General features: G+C 44.4%; 2 protein-coding genes across 2 annotated transcripts in view; both read left to right on the top strand.

The window, feature by feature from the left end:
* The window catches only part of MCCC2 (methylcrotonyl-CoA carboxylase subunit 2), a 98,404-nt gene extending 89,737 nt beyond the window's left edge, over positions 1 to 8,667 (top strand). Inside the window, exon 17 of the mRNA XM_074953988.1 lies at positions 8,290 to 8,667. Within this exon, the coding sequence (XP_074810089.1) occupies positions 8,290 to 8,407 (118 nt within the window). The 3' untranslated portion in view covers positions 8,408 to 8,667. The remainder of the gene's footprint in view (positions 1 to 8,289) is intronic.
* Positions 8,668 to 19,451: 10,784 nt separating this feature from the next.
* Positions 19,452 to 22,342, top strand: CARTPT (CART prepropeptide). The gene is made up of 3 exons (XM_074953986.1): positions 19,452 to 19,773; positions 20,081 to 20,164; positions 20,875 to 22,342. Exons 1-3 carry the CDS (start codon positions 19,630 to 19,632, stop codon positions 20,980 to 20,982), a joined length of 336 nt encoding a protein of 111 aa, XP_074810087.1. The 5' UTR covers positions 19,452 to 19,629; the 3' UTR covers positions 20,983 to 22,342.
* The last annotated feature ends 626 nt before the right edge of the window (positions 22,343 to 22,968 follow it).

The following is a 22,968-nucleotide window of genomic DNA, read 5'->3' as shown; positions in this document are numbered from 1 at the left end:
TTTTTAATGAGCTATATTAATCTGCTTACAGGTTTCCAAATGTAGTTTAATCAGTTTATGTTGTAACAAATTACATGGGCCTTTTTCTTTTCCGGTCTGTTTGTTTTTTACTTAGAGTCCCTGTTCTGAATATTTTATGAACATAGATGTGATTCATGTTCTAGCACTGGGTTTTTAATAGGATGTTTAATGTTATGTCCCAATACAGAAGACAGTTTTCTTTAAACAAAGAAAAGCAGAAGGTAATGCTGACCTTGAAAGCAATCTTTACCTTATACAGTGTAAAATCTTTGAGGCTGTCAATAAAAGCTAGTTTGTCATTACAAAAAACAAGTATTCTATTAAAAAAAAGGTGTGTAAAGTTTTGAAAGGTCTTTATTACAACAATAGCCTTTTATAAGGCTGAATTTCTGAGGTTAATTGCTTTGGGCCAGCAACGCTTTCTTAATATAACTTATCCCACAAAAATACAGTTATATTAAACCTCTTTAATGAAATTTGAAATATTTCATTCAATTTTGATGGTTTTACTAAAAGAGATTGAAAAATCATTACACCAAACAGCGAGGTATATCTCAATACTGCAGGTCCCTCCCAGAGGGACCAAACAAACATGTAACTATCAGAAAATTGAAATGAAATCAAACTTAGAACAAAGAGAAATCACTATATGTAGTTACATTTTATTATCCTTTTAAGATTATGAGGAGCACGGTGACGGAGGGTTTGATCTCATGAAACTAGTTCACTGAGATATCCCAATGATTATCCAACTGTGCCAAGAAATTAAGCTGATCAAAACTAAATCAGGTTCTAATGGATAATGAAATAAAAATAATACATTTTTATGTGAAATTTGTAGTGAAAACTGCTGAAGTGTTCTTGGTAACATAGTCTCTGATGTTACAAAATGTTAGCCATGTATATCTTAGACTGTGATCCCACTGACATTTTCTTAAACTAGGGTTTTATGCATAGATATGAGACACACTCATTATTCCTGAAGAGTTTAAGGCCTGACCTAACTTCCATTAAAGTCAATGGAAACACTCCTATTGACTTCAGTGGGAGTTAGATTGGTCCTCTAGCTCTTCTGGGCTCAAGAGTGTTCTAATTATACTTTTATTTTGTGTTTCACTGCTGTGGCTTAAGGAGAAAAAGCACCTAATTTGAGCCCTTAATTTTTCAATGTAATATTATTGTTAAAATACAGCAAAAGGTTGTAATTAATGAATGATTATTATTAAAATCCCCAATTTAGAAAAGCACTTAATCACATTCTTAGCTCAAAGCATGTGCTTACACTCTATCAAATTTAGTAGGACATAAGTGGGCATTTAAAGTTAAGTGTGCTTAAGTGATTTCCTGAATCGGGATGCTTTCCTGAATCACATCCTAAGTGCTGACAACATGTGTTATGCTGTCCAGGACACAAGCGCAAACAGTATGTCGCTGTCCTGCAACAGGATCTGCTAGTGTGACTCCATGTGGGCATAAGAGTGCCTGCTAGCAGCTCTCATTGTGGGATAGGAGCCAGAAGGTACATCTACATGGCAAAAAAACAACCAAACAAAAATGCCAGGGAAGCTAGTCTCAGAGCCCAGGTCAACTGAGGGTATGTCTACACTACGGAATAAGGTTGAATTTATAGAAGTCGGTTTTTTAGAAATCGGTTTTATATATTCGAGTGTGTGTGTCCCCACAGAAGTGCATTAAGTGCATTAACTCGGCGGAGTGCTTCCACAGTACTGAGGCAAGCGTCGACTTCCGGAGCGTTGCACTGTGGGTAGCTATCCCACAGTTCCCGCAGTCTCCGCTGCCCATTGGAATTCTGGGTTGAGATCCCAATGCCTGATGGGGCTAAAACATTGTCGCGGGTGGTTCTGGGTACATATCGTCAGTCCCCCCTTCCCTCCCTCCCTCCCTCCGTGAAAGCAAGGGCAGGCAATCGTTTCGTGCCTTTTTTCCTGAGTTACCTGTGCAGACGCCATACCACGGCAAGCATGGAGCCCGCTCAGGTAACCGTCACCGTATGTCTCCTGGGTGCTGGCAGACGCGGTACTGCATTGCTACACAGTAGCAGCAACCCATTGCCTTGTGGCAGCAGATGGTACAATACGACTGGTAGCCGTCATAGTCATGTCCAAGGTGCTCCTGGCCGCGTCGGCTGGGAGCGCCTGGGCAGACGTGGGCGCAGGGACTAAATTTTTAGTGACTTGACCAGGTCATTCTCTTAAGTCTGGCAGTCAGTCCTATTGAACCGTCTTATGGTGAGCAGGCAGGCAATATGGATTGCTAGCAGTCCTACTGCACCGTCTTCTGCCGAGCAGCCATGAGATGTGGATGGCATGCAGTTCTTCTGCACCGTCTGCTGCCAGCCAAAGATGTAAAAGATAGATGGAGTGGATCAAAACAAGAAATAGACCAGATTTGTTTTGTACTCATTTGCTTCCCCCCCTCCCCTGCCTAGGGGACTCATTCCTCTAGGTCACACTGCAGTCACTCACAGAGAAGGTGCAGCGAGGTAAATCTAGCCACGTATCAATCAGAGGCCAGGCTAACCTCCTTGTTCCAATAAGAACAATAACTTAGGTGCACCATTTCTTATTGGAACCCTCCGTGAAGTCCTGCCTGAAATACTCCTTGATGTAAAGCCACCCCCTTTGTTGATTTTAGCTCCCTGAAGCCAACCCTGTAAGCCGTGTCGTCAGTCGCCCCTCCCTCCGTCAGAGCAACGGCAGACAATCGTTCCGCGCCTTTTTTCTGTGCGGACGCCATACCAAGGCAAGCATGGAGGCTGCTCAGCTCACTTTGGCAATTAGGAGCACATTAAACACCACACGCATTATCCAGCAGTATATGCAGCACCAGAACCTGGCAAAGTGATACCGGGCGAGGAGGCGACGTCAGCACGGTCACATGAGTGATCAGGACATGGACACAGATTTCTCTGAAAGCATGGGCCCTACCAATGCATGCATCATGGTGCTAATGGGGCAGGTTCATGCTGTGGAACGCCGATTCTGGGCTCGGGAAACAAGCACAGACTGGTGGGACCGCATAGTGTTGCAGGTCTGGGACGATTCCCAGTGGCTGCGAAACTTTCGCATGCGTAAGGGCACTTTCATGGAACTTTGTGACTTGCTTTCCCCTGCCCTGAAGCGCATGAATACCAAGATGAGAGCAGCCCTCACAGTTGAGAAGCGAGTGGCGATAGCCCTGTGGAAGCTTGCAACGCCAGACAGCTACCGGTCAGTTGGGAATCAATTTGGAGTGGGCAAATCTACTGTGGGGGCTGCTGTGATGCAAGTAGCCCACGCAATCAAAGATCTGCTGATATCAAGGGTAGTGACCCTGGGAAATGTGCAGGTCATAGTGGATGGCTTTGCTGCAATGGGATTCCCTAACTGTGGTGGGGCCATAGACGGAACCCATATCCCTATCTTGGCACCGGAGCACCAAGCCGCTGAGTACATAAACCGCAAGGGGTACTTTTCAATAGTGCTGCAAGCTCTGGTGGATCACAAGGGACGTTTCACCAACATCAACGTGGGATGGCCGGGAAAGGTACATGACGCTCGCATCTTCAGGAACTCTGGTCTGTTTCAAAAGCTTCAAGAAGGGACTTTATTCCCAGACCAGAAAATAACTGTTGGGGATGTTGAAATGCCTATATGTATCCTTGGGACCCAGCCTACCCCTTAATGCCATGGCTCATGAAGCCGTACACAGGCAGCCTGGACAGTAGACAGGAGCTCTTCAACTACAGGCTGAGCAAGTGCAGAATGGTGGTAGAATGTGCATTTGGACGTTTAAAGGCGCGCTGGCGCAGTTTACTGACTCGCTTAGACCTCAGCGAAACCAATATTCCCACTGTTATTACTGCTTGCTGTGTGCTCCACAATATCTGTGAGAGTAAGGGTGAGACGTTTATGGCGGGGTGGGAGGTTGAGGCAAATCGCCTGGCTGCTGGTTACGCGCAGCCAGACACCAGGGCGGTTAGAAGAGCACAGGAGGGCGCGGTACGCATCAGAGAAGCTTTGAAAACCAGTTTCACGACTGGCCAGGCTACGGTGTGAAAGTTCTGTTTGTTTCTCCTTGATGAAACCCCCCGCCCCTTGGTTCACTCTACTTCCCTGTAAGCTAACCACCCTCTCCTCCTCCCGTCGATCACCGCTTGCAGAGGCAATAAAGTCATTGTTGTTTCAAATTCATGCATTCTTTATTCATTCATCACACAAATAGGGGGATGACTACCAAGGTAGCCCAGGAGGGGTGGTGGAGGAGGGAAGGAAAATGCCACACAGCACTTTAAAAGTTTACAACTTTAAAATTTATTGAATGCCAGCCTTCTTTTTTTTGGGCAATCCTCTGTGGCGGAGTGGCTGGTTGGCCGGTGGCCCCCCCACCGCGTTCTTGGGCGTCTGGATGTGGAGGCTATGGAACTTGGGGAGGAGGGCGGTTGGTTACACAGGGGCTGTAGTGGCAGTCTGTGCTCCAGCTGCCTTTGCTGCAGCTCAACCTTACACTGGAGCATACTGGTTTGGTCCTCCAGCAGCCTCAGCATTGAATCCTGCCTCCTCTCATCACGCTGCCGCCACATTCGAGCTTCAGCCCTCTCTTCAGCCTGCCACTTACTCTCTTCAGCCCGCCACCTCTCCTCCTGGTCGTTTTGTGCTTTCCTGCGGTCTGACATTATTTGCCTCCACGCATTTGTCTGTGCTCTGTCAGTGTGGGAGGACAGCATGAGCTCGGAGAACATTTCATCTCGAGTGCGTTTTTTTTTCTTTCTAATCTTCACTAGCCTCTGGGAAGGAGAAGATCCTGTGATCATTGAAACACATGCAGCTGGTGGAGGAAAAAAAAAGGGACAGCGGTATTTAAAAAGACACATTTTATAAAACACTGGCTACACTCTTTCAGGGTAAACCTTGCTGTTAACATTACATACATAGCACATGTGCTTTCGTTACTAGGTCGCATTTTGCTTCCCCCCACCGCGTGGCTACCCCCTCAACCCTCCCCCCTCCCTGTGGCTAACAGCGGGGAACATTTCTGTTCAGCCGCAGGCAAACAGCCCAGCAGGAATGGGCTCCTCTGAGTGTCCCCTGAAGAAAAGCACCCTATTTCAACCAGGTGACCATGGATTATATCTCTCTCTCCTGAGGATAACACAGAGAGATAAAGAACGGATGTTGTTTGAACGCCAGCAAACATACACTGCAATGCTTTGTTGTACAATGATTCCCGAGTACGTGTTACTGGCCTGGAGTGGTAAAGTGTCCTACCATGAAGGACGCAATAAGTCTGCCCTCCCCAGAAACCTTTTGCAAAGGCTTTGGGAGTATATCCAGGAGAGCCGCGAATGCCAGGGCAAAGTAATCCTTTCACATGCTTGCTTTTAAACCATGTATAGTATTTTAAAAGGTACACTCACCGGAGGTCCCTTCTCCGCCTGCTGGGTCCAGGAGGCAGCCTTGGGTGGGTTCGGGGGATACTGGCTCCAGGTCCAGGGTGAGAAACAGTTCCTGGCTGTCGGGAAAACCGGTTTCTCCGCTTGCTTGCTGTGAGCTATCGACAACCTCATCATCATCATCATCATCTTCGTCCCCAAAACCTGCTTCCGTATTGCCTCCATCTCCATTGAAGGAGTCAAACAACACGGCTGGGGTAGTGGTGGCTGAACCCCCTAAAATGGCATGCAGCTCATCATAGAAGCGGCATGTTTGGGGCTCTGACCCGGAGCGGCCATTCGCCTCTCTGGTTTTCTGGTAGGCTTGCCTCAGCTCCTTCAGTTTCACGCGGCACTGCTTCGGGTCCCTGTTATGGCCTCTGTCCTTCATGCCCTGGGAGATTTTGACAAAGGTTTTGGCATTTCGAAAACTGGAACAGAGTTCTGATAGCACGGATTCCTCTCCCCATACAGCGATCAGATCCCGTACCTCCCGTTCGGTCCATGCTGGAGCTCTTTTGCGATTCTGAGACTCCATCATGGTCACCTCTGCTGATGAGCTCTGCATGGTCACCTGCAGCTTGCCACGCTGGCCAAACAGGAAATGAGATTCAAAAGTTCGCGGTTCTTTTCCTGTCTACCTGGCCAGTGCATCTGAGTTGAGAGTGCTGTCCAGAGCGGTCAAAATGGAGCACTCTGGGATAGCTCCCGGAGGCCAATACCGTCGAATTGTGTCCACAGTACCCCAAATTCGACCCGGCAAGGCCGATTTAAGCGCTAATCCATTTGTCAGGGGTGGAGTAAGGAAATCGATTTTAAGAGCCCTTTAAGTCGAAATAAAGGGCTTCATCGTGTGGACGGGTGCAGGTTTACATCGATTTAATGCTGCTAAATTCGACCTAAAGTCCTAGTGTAGACCAGGGCTGACTCAGGCTCATGGAGCTTGTGCTACAGGACTAAAAAGAGCAATGTAAATATTACTGCTCTGGCTGAGGCCTGGGCTTAGAGGCCCAGCCTCCCTCGCCAGATTTCAGAGCCTGGGCTCTTCCCTTACGGGGAATGTCTACACTGCTATTTTTAGTCCCTTAGCATGAGTCCTGTGAGCATGAGTCAGTAGACCTGTGTTCTGAGACTCGCTGTCATGTAGATGTGCCCACAGAGACAGAGAGAGGTTAGGATACAGACGGGAAAATCCAGAGAGGGGAAAAGGTTAGGCAATAGGTTTGTAAGTTTTTATATTTGTTGGTGTTTATATAGTTTTGTTTCTTGGGAGCATCCTAGAAGAAGTGAGTTTCTGGATATCCTGTTTTTGTGTGTACCCAAGTTGTAAAAGAGAAAATGTAATTAGATATTTTAAAAATTATTTGCTGTGACTTGGTGAAAGTGACACTAACAACAAATGCTAGACTAAGACAAATTTACAAAATTGTTGCAAACTTCTATTGGTGACTAAGACTCATGAGTACTTATTCACATACAGTATGCAGTTCTCTTTATTCTGTTCTTTAGTATTGAGATAAGTGTGCTAAATGTTTTCTTTCCTGTGTAACTTGATTTAAAAAAAAAAACCAACAACTAATCCTCAAACAATATGAAATTGACAACTTGAAACATTAGCCAGAAGGGAAGACTATTTTTGCTCTTGATTAAAAATTTAGTGTTGGCTACCCATTGTTTTAAAATAACATGAAAGGACCATCACTTTCAAAACAAATTTACCAAAAGCAGAGCAGTAATTTAAAGACACACAATAAAATTGTCAGTGATGACAGTAATGTAATGATCTCAGAAAAGAACACAAAATAAGTTGCTCTTTTTGGGCTTGGGGAAGGGAATCTTTTTTTTTTTTTTTTTTAATTTTTTTTAAAGCTATTTCATGTTGTGTTGCAGTCCCTCAGATGGTTAAAATTCACATCGATTTAAATGGACTTTAACTGCAATAGGACTTCGGTATCTGGTTCTAAACAAAGTGCCTAGGGAAGGTAGCTGTACAACATATATAATTTTTAGGACTTTTGGAATTTTTGCTATGGAGCTCATTTGGAGCAGTATGGAATCTTTAGGCACTTATCCTGCAAACAGTCCCATGTGTGCTTAACTTCAATTGGCTGCTTGCATGCTTAATAATAAGCAGGTGCAGAAGTGCCTGTCAATTTGAGGGGTTAGTTGTTTGGAATTCAGAGGAGTTTTTTGTTACTGTGGCATAGCTTTATGAATTCATTGCTTTCAGGGACTTCACTATGGCACAGATTAATTTACAACTGTTTAGAAATAGACTTCAGTAAAGAAGATTAGTGAAATAATGGTTGGCAGTCCATAAAAAAAAATACTCCCGTACTTTAAATCCTTGTGCTTTCATAACTAAACATTTTGAGTTGACAGCTAAGCTAAGCCAAATAACATTTATTAATGATGTTAGTTTACTTTTTAGAATATAGTTACCAACAGGCTGGGGAGCCATTTTCATGACATTGGGATCTTTTCCATTTATTTCTCTTGACATTTTTTTCTCTTGAATTTAGGATGCCATTTTCATACTGAAAAAATAGTATGAATAATCCCAGTTAAAGTAGGTAGAGATTATCCAAGTCATTTATTTAGAACTGTATAGTTAAATCTAGAAGACAAATTATACAAATAATAAAAAAGTAGGCATGAAATTCTGCTTTGTTGCATCAGCATAAATATGAAGTAGCTCAATTGTCTTAAATCAGAATTTGGCCCTTTTTTTATCCACTCCCTCCAACAGAAATATTTATTTACTTCTGTCTGGCTGAAAGCCTATCTCTTGTAAACTGTTTATATAATTCTTCTTTTATTGTTTGGTCTAATTTCAGGTTATGGGACGATGGAATTATTGACCCCGCTAATACAAGACTTGTTTTGGGTCTGAGTCTTAGCGCAGCACTAAATGCACCCACCAAGAGGACAGAATTTGGAGTTTTCAGGATGTGATCTAAATGACTTTTCAGAACACCCTTGTACATTTTTAATCAAAGTTAAAGATCAAATGTACACAGGTAATTCTGAGGAGTACGTACATATAGATTTTTGATATAAACAATTTTCATACCATGCTTAAGTATTTTTTTAAATATCGTCTGGGATCAGTGCATGTATCGTTTCTGTAATACTGAATCTTGCATTTGGGTGAATAAATTCTAACTATCAGCATTAAGCTAGATCCGTTTGTCAGAGAATCACTGCTATAATCTCTTAACCATTAAAATTACATCCATGAAATGAGTTCTGTTTCTGATGTTTCTCTGTGTTTGCTCCTTTTAAGTCCACATTTTACCTCCAAAATGTGGAAGTTACTCTTGCCATCTAGAACTGGGGTATCACTGAGTGTGCCTGACGCACCAGCCTGGGCTCCCTTTACACTGTATTGCTGTGGCAAGCTCTCAAGCCCCCTCCAGCACACATTCAGGTAGGGACAAACCCAGCTGCAGTTACATACAGAAGCTGTGAGCAGCTCTGCATGGGAAGGCTTCAGCTAAGGACCTTCCCAGTTACTCAGGTACACCCCACCTCTGAGGTGTAAATCCAAAATTATACTGTCTTGCACTGCACAGGGAACTGTACAGCGTAAGCTCATGAAATTCGTCCCCGCCCTCAATGTGGAGAGGAATATACACAGCTTTCTGCCCCAGGTTATGATTCCCACATGCACTGGTTTTAGACAAAGCAAAACAAGCTTATTAACTATAAAAGATAGATTTTAAGTGGTTATAAGGGATAGCAAACAGATCAAAACAGATTACCTAGCAAATAAACAAAACTGCAATCTAAGCTTAATATACTGAATAGATTGGATATGAATAGCAGATCCTCACCCTAAGAGATGATACAAGCAGGCTGCAAATTCTTAAGAGCCACAGTGATGTCACTCCCCTGCCTTATATAACTTTTGCATATGGCGGGAACCCTTTGTTTCAAAGCTTGGTTCTCACGTCAGTCAATGTAAAAGCACTGGTATCCCAAGATGGAGTCCAGCACCAGTTCCGTGTAGCCTCACAGCGGCCATGAGTCAGAGGTTGTTTGTAGCATCCTCAGGAAGGCTCCCTGACCCCCAAGGTGGGCAATAAACTTCTTCTAAGGCCTATTGTTCTCCCTAATGATTCATTAACTTGAATGGGCCCTTCCCAACCAGCAGTCTAGACTAAGAGCATTTTGTCTAGTGGGCGTTCCCCATGTGTAAACACGATTGTAATACAGATACATAATCAATATTCCTAACATCAGATACAAAAATGATACATGCTCACAAATAGGATAATCATATTCAGTAAATCATAACCTTTCCAATGATATCTCACATGACCTATCCTGCATAAAATACATGATGATTATATTATAATCATATAATATCTCTATGAAGAATATGGGGTGCAGTGTCACACCCTTCCTGGCAGTGTGACAGGTAATTGTGGCTCCACATGGGCCCAGCGGTCTGCCCACATGGCTCACGATGCCAAACTTTAAACACATGCTTAAATCTCATTGACTTTAATTGGTTTAAGCACATGCGTAAGTGCTTTGTTGAATCAGGGCTTAACATTTCAGTGTAATGTGATGCTTTGTTAGAGTTCTAGGGCTAACATATTTTTGTGTATTTTTTAATATAATGTAGCTTGCGGAGCCTGAATGTCAAGCATGGCAATTACTCTTTCCAGAGTTAGGGGTTGAAAATTGTGCCTTGTGTCACTGGAGAAAGATAATTTTTCCTTAGCTTGGTACTCCGAATGCCCAAACCTCAGGTAGATGAATGCCAAATGGGATGGCTAGTGCTGCTACTCATGACTGGGGACCAAATACCTGCATAATTCAGCTACTCAGATGCTGATCCTCTCTGGTCCCTACCCTGGCCTGTGGGGAGAAGAAGGATTGCCAGCTAGAAGAAACCACCAGGAGAGCATGCCAGTGCTGGCTTTCCCTGGCTTATGGAGTAGAGGGGAGAAGTTCCCCTGGTCCCAGTAGGGTGAAGGAAAGAAATTCACCCAGCCACCTCTCATCTATACTCCTTGGGGAATGGGAGAGCAAACTGAAACAGGCAGATTGTCTGGAGAAGTGGTGGTTACTGAGTGGGACCTGAATGTTGAATACAAGTAGCCGAACACGGGGCCAAATATTAGGTCCCATGCATACCCCCGCTTTGCACAAAAGTCTAAGATTTTACCTGTGTCTGTAAGTGTTCAGATATCAGTTCCTTCTAGTCTATAAGAAGTTGTTAATTCTGTGTCATTAAAAGCTTATTTCCATAGCTCTGGATATATTCCCCTCAATACCATATTAATGTGGACATCCTTAATACTATATTTTGACCCTTACATGTATAGTTATAAGAGGAATATTTTAAATTTTTGTAGTTAAAACTGCAATAGGGCAAAGAGCTGTATTTTGTTGTTTATTCTTGTATTTGTTATTGCATAACACGGTTTTATAACCGGGGTTGGACATGCTCTTTGCCCCATGCAGCTTGCTTCTGAAAATATGGAGAGGATATCTTTAAGCCCCTATGAAAATAGCAGCAAGGCTGTGTATAAAATAAAGCCTAGCAAGCATGCTTGAAAACAAAAATGAAGGTGAATAAATATCACCAATGACTGCTCAAATAGCTACATTACTTCAGGCTTTCAGGCTCTTGCCTCCTTCTTTACTATTTCTGTCAGATGATCTGTCTTTCAGCCACCTGATCTGTTAGACCAATTATTGGAACAGCGGAGGATTACTTTGGCATAATATACTATGTGTGGAAGTATTCCCAAGGAGAGAATAGTAATGAAATAATTCTGAGTAGGGAATAGTAATCTTGAGATGCAGCTAATGAAAGTGGATACATTTATATGGATTCATGCCTCAGAGAATGTTCACTTCCTCTTGCTTGTTATAATATGAAGGAATAGTTATTTACTTTCGCTGCAGTATCTTCAATCTAATATATGTGTAGCCTCAAGTCAAAACATGTCTCTAGATAAATGGGACTGTTCCATTCTAACAAAACATATCTCCTGAAACAAGCGCGCTACAGAATTAACGCAAGCTTTGGCAAGCCCCACCAACGTTTGTCTGGCGAGAGGAAGACGTGAAGCAGAACCTTCCCTGAATACTAATTAAATAATTATCATTTCCCCACCATGTGTGAAACTGCTTCTTAGATCATCTTTTCATATTAGCATCCTGTAGTTTGTACATGGACATTTATTACACACTGGATAAAACATGAAAAAGATGACAGAAGAACCACCACAGAGTGCATTTAAGCAGAGAGTTGCTGAAGTAACAGCTTGTTCTGCTTGGGCCGTCTGGTTGTGAAGCTTGGAATGCATCTTTCATGCTATAACATCTGATGATGATGATGTGGAGCATGTTTACACTGAGGGCCTGATCCCATATTATTTGCATGCTCATTTGATCACTTTTAAACCCCAAAGAAATACAGAATTATGGCTGAGACAGACTGTACTTGTCGTCCTGTCCCTTGGTATTGCATATGTATGACTTGTGCACAGGAGTGAACAGTAAATTTGTACAAGTCAGGTCAAGCTTTACTCTTAGATTGGTAGCTAAACGACAGGTCAAGCTCCACTGCTCCCCTTTTACATCTGAGTAGGCTGATTTTCTGTCCTTCTGTATTGTGGCTAGTTTGCCTCTCATCTTTAGTTTTACTTTATTTAGAAGCCCTCTAAAGTTTATCTGGACCATCATTTCCTCTAAAATACTACGCCCCACAAAAGCAAATACGTCAGTGAAAGCAGTGGAATAATTCTATACTACAGTTGGGGGAGCAGAAAACCAGGAGTGAGAATGCATTAGTGCGTCAGGGACAATTAGGATAGCAAAAATTGGGGTGGGGTGAGAAGAGACATGTCCCCTTCAGCCTCCCTCCTGTATGCTCACATGTATGATCCTGAATTTGCTATGAGTGGCTCACCCATCCTAGAAGCTGACATCAATTGTATTAAAGAGACAAGGTGGGTGAGGTTATATCTTTTGCTGGACCAATTCTGTTGGTAAGAGAGAGACAAGCTGAGCGACTCAGTTAAACCGACCTAACCCCTGGTGTAGACAGTGCTAGGTTGACGGGGGAATTCTCCCTCTACCTAGCTACTGACTCTTGGGTAGGAGGAGTACATACACTGACAGGAGAACCCCTCCCATCAGCGTAGGGTAGTGTCTTCACTGAAGAGTTACAGTGGTGCAGGTGCAGCACTTTAAGACAAGGGGGGGATGAGGGAAGAGAAAGTTACTCACCTTGCAGTAACTTAGGTTCTTTGAGATGTGTGTCCCTGTGGGTGCTCCACTCCTCCCCCTCCTCCCCTCTACTTTGGAGTACTATTCTGACGTCTCCACGGTAGAGAAGGAACTGAGGGGGTTGCAGGACGCGCGCGCTCAGGCAGACTCTAACAAGACTGCGAGACAGCAGCTGAGCGCATGCATCCCGACCAGGCACTGCTACCAAAGATCTCCGATCAACGGCGCCGGGATGCACCGTCACCTGGAGTGGAGCACCCACAGGGACACAGGTCTTGAAGAACCTCAATTACTGCAAGGTGAGTAACTTTCTCTGACCTCATCCCCCTTGTCTCTCTAATATCCTGGGACCAAATCAACTACAACAACATTGCGAATTTCAACTGTATTGCAGATTTCTCTTGGGAATGCTAATAGGTGCTGTATAAACACACATGTAGACACAGTCCCTGCTCCAAAGAGCAGGGAAAAACCAGACTCAAATAAATGTGGCAAGCAAACAAGGGCATGGGAGAAAAGAAGGTAACAGTAATGAGATCATGTAGTTACATCAGCAAGCAATTTTTGTGACTTAATGGTTCTGAATCATTTAACTGACTTAAAATATGTTATAAATTCCCAGTCAAACCATAACGCTCTGTGCTCCCTTTAATATTTGCCTCCCCATTTGAAAAAGACAACCGTAGGCTTTGTGCCTCTTATTTTTCTATTGTATTTGTTTTCTCTCTCTCCGTAGGCTGTTCCTAACTGATGCCCTAGCCGCCACTATTAGTTCCATTTTAAAATCTCTCCTGTCCACACTAGCCCTCCTCCCCGGGGCAGCTACCACACAGGGGCCAGCGAGCAGAGATGGTAAGTCTTTATATATGGCAGGAAGTCTATTAATTGCAGAGCATACACTGATAGCACTGTACTCCGAGGCTATGGAGATGCTGCTGAGGCTGCCCATTACCCAACTCATTGACTTAGGCCATGTCCACACTACAAAATTATGTTGACCTCAGTTACATCGGCATACAGTCATTGCAGTTATTACATCGCTTGTGAGTGTCTACACTATGCTCCTGGTGTCGGCTTTGCACATCCTCACCAGGAGTGCTTGTATCAATGCAGACTGCAGTGCACTGTGGGCAGTTATCCCACTGTGCAACTTGCCACCATCCAGTGCATGGTGTTTGGGGAAGTTTTAGCAATCCCTCATTGGGCTGAAACCAGCCATGAAGGGGTGACTGGGAGCATGGGTTCAACTTCCCATAATGAAGTGTTCTCCATCCCACAATATTTCACACCTCCTTTCAAAATCCCTGCAAACCCACATGTCCTTCCTTGCTGTCCATCATCTCTGACAGAAGCATGGATCCTGCGTAGTTCTGCACTATAGTGATGAGCATTGTGAGAACAGGGCACACGATCCTTCAATATTTACAGAGTTGGAAGAGGAGCTGTGGGGAACAAGACGATTCCTTGGAGGCTATATAAAAAGAAACAATTCAAGGCAGTTGGCGGCATTCATGGAGCAGCTTCAGATAGTGGAGACCCGTTCTAGGCCTGAGAAACAAGCACTGACTGGTGGGATCTCATTGTCATGCAGGCTTGGGAAGATGAGCAGTGGCTGAAGAACTTTCGGATGTGCAAGGCCACATCCCTGGATCTGTATGCTGAAGTTGCTCCAGTGCAGGGACACCAAAATGACAGCTGCATGGACAATTGAGAAGTGAGTGGCGATTGTACTGTGGAAACTTGTGATGTCAGATTGCTACTGATCAGTCAGGAATCAATTTGGAGTTGGGAAATCGACTGCTGGGGTTGGTGTGATGCAAGTGTACAGGGCCATTAATCACCTATTGCTATATAGGACTGTGACTCTGGGCAGTGTGCAGGATACAGTGGATGGTTTTGCAGCAATAGGCTTCTTGAATTGCGGTGGGATGATAGATGGCATGCATATCTCTATTTTAACACCAGACCCCCTTGCTGCAGAGTACATCAACAGAAACTGCTACTTTTCTATGTAATGCAAGCGCTGGTGGATCACTGGGGATGCTTTACCGACATCAATGTGGGCTGGTCAGGGTAGATACCGAATGTGCACATCTTTAAGAACACAGGATGTTCAGAAAGCTGCAAGCAGGGATTTGATTTCACTGGCTGTCTGCTGATTGTGAACAGCCAGATTCCAGGACTATAAGAAGAGCTCAACAGCTCAGGGAGGCTTTGAAATATCATTTTAATAGTGAGCCAGAGTAGTGTGTGTTGCTGTAGTGTGCTCTACCTGGCCTTGCTCTTTTTTAAACCAATATGAACCTTGCAGTGAGTGGTGTGTGGGGGTGTGTAGGAATGTAACATTGCCAATGCACCAGTTAATATTGTCTGTGTATGATGTTGTCATAGAATTTATAAAATGAAGTTACAGGAAATTGGTGGGTGTTAGACCTACTAAGCACCAGCAAGCATATGTTGTAAACTAATAAAGATGAATTATGTTTCAAAATATAAGATTTTATTCTGTAACCGTGGAATTAAAAAATAATGTATAACTTAACCAAATTTGATGAACTAAGAGAAGAGAATTTATGAAGTGGAAAGAACAGTTATTTCCATTTCAGATGCACATGCACCAACCATATCTTTCATAGGTAAGTTTATAGGCACTCAATGTCCCCTGGGGTAGAGTGGTTGGGAGTAGTGCAGCAGCCTCTGATGCCATGTGGAAGGTTGAGTGGGGTGGGGTGCAAGGAGGTTCTGATATGGAGTTCTCTGTGGGCTGCAGAGGGAGGTGAATCCAAGACTGTTGAACATACAGGTCCACCAGAGTCTGCAGCATTTCTGTTTGTAGCCCAAGAAGGGCAAGCATTTCCTGCTGCACGTCCCTCTTCTTTTCTTGTGCCTTTCTCCTCTTCACTCTATCCTTGTCCATGCTGTCTGCAAGGGTGATCCTCCAAGCCCTGTGCTAGTTCTCTGATGCAGCACTGGCTTGCAGGATCTCCTGGAACACGTCATCCCAAGTCCTCATCTTTCTCCTCCTTATTTGTTTCAGGCATTCCACTGGTGTGGAGGGGGAGAACCTCAAAGCAACAATGCCAGCAGCTAATGCTGCATCGAACAGAGATCAGTGTATTCATGACAGAAATTGAAACTTAGGATACTGAACATGCTCCCCTTCATCCACACAAGTTGTCAGCTTGGGTGGGATTGGGAAAATGAGGAGGGAATAGCTCACAGGCATGAGTGTATGTGTATAGGTCAAAGGAACTGAATAAAGGCACCGTTTTCCATGGGCAGTGGTGATTTCAGCTGATATCTCATGCCTGAGGGTGACAGAGACAGAGCTGCTGCGGCTGTCACAGTGCCTCCTGGGACCATATACTGCTAGAAGGTATACTCCAATGGTGCTGCCTGAAGTAATCGGTTAGTGGCATGGGAAGTGTCCTACCGTGGCAGAAGAAATAAGGCAGCCCTCCCTAGAAACCTTTGGCAGAGGATTGCAGACTACCTCCATGAAAGTTTCATCGAGATCTCTGTGGAGGATTCCCTGACATCCTGGTGCACATAAACTGCAGAAAAGCAGATAGCAACTGTACCTCTCGGTTGTTTCACTACTTCTTCTGGCACAAGTGAAAACAGTAATCAACAGATGTGACCTGCTACTTTGAGGGTTCTATCCCTGTAATTTAAAAGCAAACTGCATCCTTCCCCAGCATCAGGCTCACCCGTGCTCAATTGATGGGACAGGCTGGACTGTGGTGGGGACAAAAACATGTCCTGGCTCACTGCACATCTGGATCCCCTAGGCCACCTGTCCACAATACTACTCCTCCTTGCTGTTCATGGTGCAGAGCCTGTGACTCAAGCTCCTCTGAAGTATCCACGGAGTTTTTAGGGGCGGTGGTGAGGTCTCCACAGCAGGTCTGCAGCTCTGCATCAGATTGATTGTTGGTCCCCTTTTCCTTCTGGTACACCTGCTGCAGCTCCTTGACTTTTAAGTGGCACTGCTGCTGGTCCCTCTTGTAGCCTTTCTCCTCCATGCTCTGAGCAATCTGCTCATAGATGTTGACATTTCTATGGCTGGATTGGAGCTGTGCCTGCACAGCCTCTTCTCCCCGCAGACCGAGGAGATCCAACACCTCTTGTGTACTCCAAGTAGCAGTGCTTCTGCAGCGTGGAGCCAGCACGGTCAGCTGTGCTCCCCAAGCTGGGCAATTAGGAAAAAGAACTTCAAAAATTTGCAGGGCGTTAAAGGGGAGGAGTGGTTCCCTGATCACCTGTCCGCTGGGCAATGGAGTTCACAACAGTGACCAGAGAGGCCAGGTTGGGGGCATTGTAAGACACCTCCTGCAGGCCAGTAACAGTCCATTTAAGTAACTCTGTATCTGTGCTGGCACTGTGTTGAGCTAACTGCTTCGACCTTAACTCTACGCCATTTGGGGAGGTGGTGTTATTAAGTTGGCATAGCAGGGCATTTGTCAGCAGGAGTGAAATTTAAGTGTCGACACATCCACAGTTAGGTTGACATAAGGTGCCTTGTGTGGACTTAACTGTGTAGTGTAGACCAGGCCTTCTTTAGCTTTCCGATTCCAACCAACAATCAAGGTCCCAACCCCACAAAACCTTCTTAGAAGATATAACTGCCGATGTGCTAGTGCAGGGAATGCCCTTCCAGAAGTGATATAGGCAAGGAACTAGCCATATTCTTGATCCCCATGTCTGCTGCAGGGCCTACAAGAAGTCAGCCAATTAATGAAGACTGTGTTGAGAGGCAATCAGGGATAGAGGAATTTATATATATATATATGTTTAATATTATTTATTGATATGTATTTATGTATTTATTTATATATTATTTGTAAGTTATTTCTACATTAAAAACAAACAGAAAAAGGCAAATATCCTATAAAATTGTAGCTTTCTCCCCTACCACACCTGTACCATGTTGCTTCTTTTCTTAGTGTGAGCTCCTTGTGGCAGGGCACATAGACTCATAGAATTGTAGGAGTGAAAGGGACCTTGCCAGGTCATCTAATCTAAGCTCCTGCTGCACGTCTTCCTAGGTGATCTTGCAACTTGTACAAAAATGGAGCCCTGAGACTGACTGGGGCCTCTGGCCACTAACAATATTACACACACAAAACTATACTAAAAGATTAAGGTTGCAAAGTCAATCAAAAGTTAGGAATTGCTTGAATTAAGGTTGCTCATGCAACTTTAGTTTGGCCCCCTTGTGTATATTCATTATGATTATGATTATATACTATTTTTTTCCAAAGGATCACTGTCTCATTCAGTGCACTGATAAATCATGCTCTGGAGATGAATCAGGGTTGAGTAGTGATGGAGGCATTTGGGTATAGGACCCCTGCCTCATTTGTTGCGGAAGTTAGAAGGTGTGTAGTGAACGATGCAGGGACTGCAAGAAGAGAAAGGATGGTCTTATGGGTAAGGCAGTGGAATGCTGGTCTGGAGAATTGGATTCTATCTCTGACTCTGCCACAGAGTGCGGTGTGATGCTGGACAGTCAAGTCACTTAAACAAAACTTTTCAGTTTTGCATGTTCCTTGTTTTATGACTGTTCAACTCAAGACCTTGGAATCTGATTTTCAGAAGCTCTGAGCATGCACATAGCTGCAACTGAAGACTAGGTGGGTTGGCTTTGAACATAAGTGTTATAAAATGCTAAGTACTCTGAAAAATCAGGTCATAAGTGCCTCAAATTGGGCACCAACAGTTAGTAACATTGTCATTGTGCCTCCGTCGATAAAATGGGATTGTTATGCAGAGTTGTTGTAGCCGCATTCATCTCAGAATCTTAGAGAGAGAAGGGGGGTGAGGTAATTTCTTTTATTGGACCAACTTCTGTTGGTGAGACAGACAGGCTTTGGAGCTTACACAGAGCTCTTCGAGTGCTGCATTAGTTTTTCTCTCTGATCGGTTGCCATTTTTTCCTATCCTAGCTGCTCAGCTGTTCAATGTTTCATCTATTGCTATGTGGAATGTGATTTTAGAAATTACATTAATAAAACTAGAAGTGAGCAGTTAGCTTAAGGGACAAGGAACATATTAAAACATAACTTTATGTTGACAGGTTTCAGAGTAGCAGCCGTGTTAGTCTGTATCCGCAAAAAGAAAAGGAGGACTTGTGGCACCTAGAACCTAACAAATGTATTTGAGCATAAGCTTTCTTGAGCTACAGCTCACTTCATGGGATGCATTATATTTATGTTGACGTATCCTTTCAACTGCATTGACTGTTGAAAAAGGTCAATACTTGAAACGTTGGTTGAACAAGCTATTCCCTAGACAATGATGGAATTCACCAAATAATAAAGGTGTTGACTAGTATTTGACTAGTGTGTTTGAATAAAAGCCGCACCACCACCACAGAAGCTCTGTGCAGCATTTATGTATTATTTATTATTCCATGAGAGCTTTCCAGTCATGTCATGGGTACCTCTACTAGTGGGCAGGAGCCCGGAGCAGTTAACACGGGGACTGCTGCTTTCGCCCGCCACGGCCCGTGACAACTATTTTGAAAAATCTGAATTTTCCTTCTGAGGAAAAACCCAACCTCCAATTCCCTTCCCCCACCCCCGCCCCGCTTCCCCCCGGGGCTCCAGGGGGCAGCAGTAACTCGTGTAGCTCAGGGGGGACCAGCCCCTTGGCGCGCACACATTCCGCTTGTTGCTGTTTAAGGCAGCGGCTCATTCGCTTGCCCCTAAGCTTCCGCCCCCTTTCCCTGCCCTGCTGGAGGCTGAGGTCACTGCCTGCACCCAGGAGCCTCTCCCACCGGATCCCGCCGCCGGCGCCTGAGCCCGGGGCGGGGGCCATTGACGTAGCGCGGTGCAAGGGCTCTGTCAACAGGTTCCCCCCGCCCCCCCGCGCGCTCTCTATAAAGTCGGGGCCCGGCGGCTTCGCGGCGCTTCAGCACCATGGAGAGCGCCCGGCTTGTCGCTCTCCTGAGCGCCACCTTGGTGCTGCTCCTCGGCGCCCGCGGCCAGGAGGAGCCGGAGCTGCAGCCTCGCGCCCTGGACCTCTACTCCACCATGGAGGACACGTCCCACGAGAAAGAGCTGGTAGGTGCCCGCCCAGGGGGGAGCTCAGCCGCGCCATGTGCAGGCTCCCGGGGAGGCGAGGGCTGGGGGAGCCCAGGCTGGGATCCTTCCCGAACCCCCTCGCTGGGTACCGAGCGGCCGGGGGTATTTCATGCAGCCGCAGGCGGGATCAGGGCTGCAGGTAGCCCGAGAGCTGGAGACTCCAGCTCTGTGTCACGACAGCCCTGCCGGGAAACGGAGCGGAGCGCCCGCCTTAAGGCGCTCGGTGCTCGGCGCTGTGTGCGCGGAGGGCAGCGCCCTGGTGGGCTGAGCGCTTGTGTGTTTGCAGATCGAGGCGCTGCAGGAGGTCCTGGCGAAGCTGAAAAGTAAAAGGATCCCGGTTTACGAGAAGAAGTTCGGCCAAGTCCCCATGGTGAGTGATTTCAGGTCCGAGCCAAGCCTCCGGTTCTGTCAAATGTTTCCAAGGCCAAAAATGTGCTCTCCCCGCTACAGCGATCGGGACAGCGAGATAAACTCAACTGAGGCTATTGATCTGAAAACTCAGGATCACCTTAGCATTGGACTAGACCATGAGACTGAATTAGACAAACACTTAAAAGATAACAGTGGGGGAGATACGGATCTCAAATACACGGGTGTAAGGGTGTCAATCTGGAGTAAGTCCAGTGCCTTCCCTAGAGACTCTCCAGATTTACAGCCCTGTTACTGAGATCAGGATCTGTGCCCTCTTCTCAAGCAGTGAATGTGTTGCTGCTTCTCTCCGGGGAAAATACATTTGTAGTTCATTGAGCTGATCAGCTTTTGGTAACTCTTCTGTTTAATTTCTGCAGCATAAGATACCTTGGTTTGGCTCCCACTGTTGGCAAATTCAGTCTTTAACATTCTCACTGTAAATGTCACTTTTCTCATGCTATCTCGAAACAATTCAGATGGAAACTGAAGCAATTCTAAAAAAAAAAAAAAATGAGGAACTTTGAGATAAACGTTTTAGTAGCTGAAAGTAAATAATTTATGTAGTGCCTCCAGCACTCTGGGTGCTGTAAAAATAACCAGGAGTTGAGACCTTGACCATGTCGGTTGCTTTGTTCTGTCCTGTGCCTAAGAGTTTGTTGCTATTTACAGTGTGATGCTGGCGAGCAGTGTGCAGTGAGGAAAGGAGCTAGAATTGGGAAGCTCTGCGACTGTCCAAGAGGAACTTCTTGTAACTCTTTTCTTTTGAAGTGCTTATAAAGAATTCCCCACGGAACAACAAAAGGACCCAGTGACCTTGCCTGAAAGTAATACCTGTGCTCACCTGAAGGCAGTGGAGAAAACCTCTTGTGGTTTGTTATTCAGAGAAAGTCAGTTAGAAATTCGAAAGGTACCAGTGCAGTGCCATGTCTGACGTTCAGCATTTGTACTCTCTTTCTCTGTTTAATTTTGTCAGTCAAAATGTGTGTATCGCTGTGTAAAGGAGTTTCTTATATTTGGAAATTGTATTTTTGTATGTGGAATGTCCTAACGCAAATTAGAGCTAGACAGCACTTGTAAATTACAGGCCTTTCCAGAAATGAACTGAGGGGGAAACAAAGACAAAATAATATAGCATGTACAAATTATACATAGTGATGTTTTTAGTTTATTGCCTTTTTGCATTACAGTCTATAAGTCTGCTTCATGCTAGGGAAATTGTATGATTGGCTACACCATTCTGTTGACCAGCCCATTTGGTGAAGCAGCTGCTGCTGCTGCTGGTATCACTAAGCCGTCAAAGCCCAGCTTTGGTGTCTCAGTTGAAAGACACTTTGGATGCAGCATGCTCATTCCCTAGTGGGTGTGAAGTGCCTCATTGCAAAATACCAACTCTCCTGGAAAAATAAGGAGTGGATTTCAGAAGTTTCTCCAGCCCTCCTTGGTCAGAAGAGTGACTGTATTTTGATTTGGAACACAAAGGTGTATATGAATGTGAGGGGCAAAACTTGGAAAATATGGGGATCCTTCAGCTGTTGTTAGCGATGCACAGGCACTTCTATGTGAAAAACTCTGGCCCGGTATCTTCATTCAATTAAGTACATACAACTCCATAACGGCCGGTGGGAGAGTGTTCATGCCTCTGAGGGTAGAATTTAGATTTAAGGATGATAATCTTACAATATTAGCATTGTAAATATGAGGAAATCTTGCATGAAATTGATAGGACTCACTGGTATAGTAACATCTTCCTGTCTGACTAAACAATTGCTTTCCCGGGGCTACTATAGAGAGAAACTGTCTAGATTCATTACCAAATGATGCAGAATGTTTCAATTATTTAAAGGCACACAAGACAAATTATTCACATATTTCTATAACAAACTGATGTAAAGCTTCTATTACATGTTTCATAGGTGTCCTATATGTTTCAAAAAAGTCATAATGCGTTTTCAACCTTTATTTACTCTCCGTTAATAAAATCATTGTGACAAGGACAATGTTTGGAAAAAGTTTTAATTTTGTGAACAAGCACGGCAAGGGATTTTTTTTATAAACTGTAAAAGATTTTAGTTTTCTTTTGTTTTGGTAATATCTGCATTATTAATACATTTTGGACCAGATTGTCAGAGCTCCCTTCTGCAAAAATGCAGGTCAGTTACCATGATTGTGCACACAAGTGGCATAGACTGCATGTGAAAATGGACAGCTGGATACTTAAAAAGACATTTCTGCTGTGATTTTTGTGCACAAATTGAGGCTTAGTCTCATTATTCATTTAATTCAAATTGCTGCAAATGTGTATGATTTTTCCCGGATGTCATCATCAAATAGCTCAGTTATTGTTCTTCCTTTGCCTTGGGAGACATATATCAGAATTCAAAGGGACAGATTTATGGCTTGTCATTAAGCCAGTGTTGCTGCACCACTTATATTCAAAAATGTATATGCAAAAAACAAAGTTAATGCCTAGGTAAGGGTGATTGATGGTATGTTGTCCTCTTGCAGAACACTGAGTTGAGCAAAACTCAAACTTCTGAAAACCAGGAAATACACAGTTATGGTTGCCCAGGCATCCTTAACTCTGCCTTCTTTCAGCAATGCCCCATTAACACACATACCTTTACTCTGCCAACTCCATAGTTACTGAAAGCTCTTCACCTCCTTTTACAACCCAGTCCCTCTCACCGACAGGATTCCATATAACACTATTAAAGGACAAAAAGAAAAAAATATTGTCCATGCCATCTTCCCTCTAACCTCTAC

The sequence above is a fragment of the Natator depressus genome, chromosome 5 (assembly GCF_965152275.1).
Source record: "Natator depressus isolate rNatDep1 chromosome 5, rNatDep2.hap1, whole genome shotgun sequence".
Lineage (NCBI taxonomy): Eukaryota > Metazoa > Chordata > Testudines > Cheloniidae > Natator > Natator depressus.
Note: the sequence above shows the minus strand (reverse complement) of the source record. Positions and strands in the feature narration are given on the sequence as shown.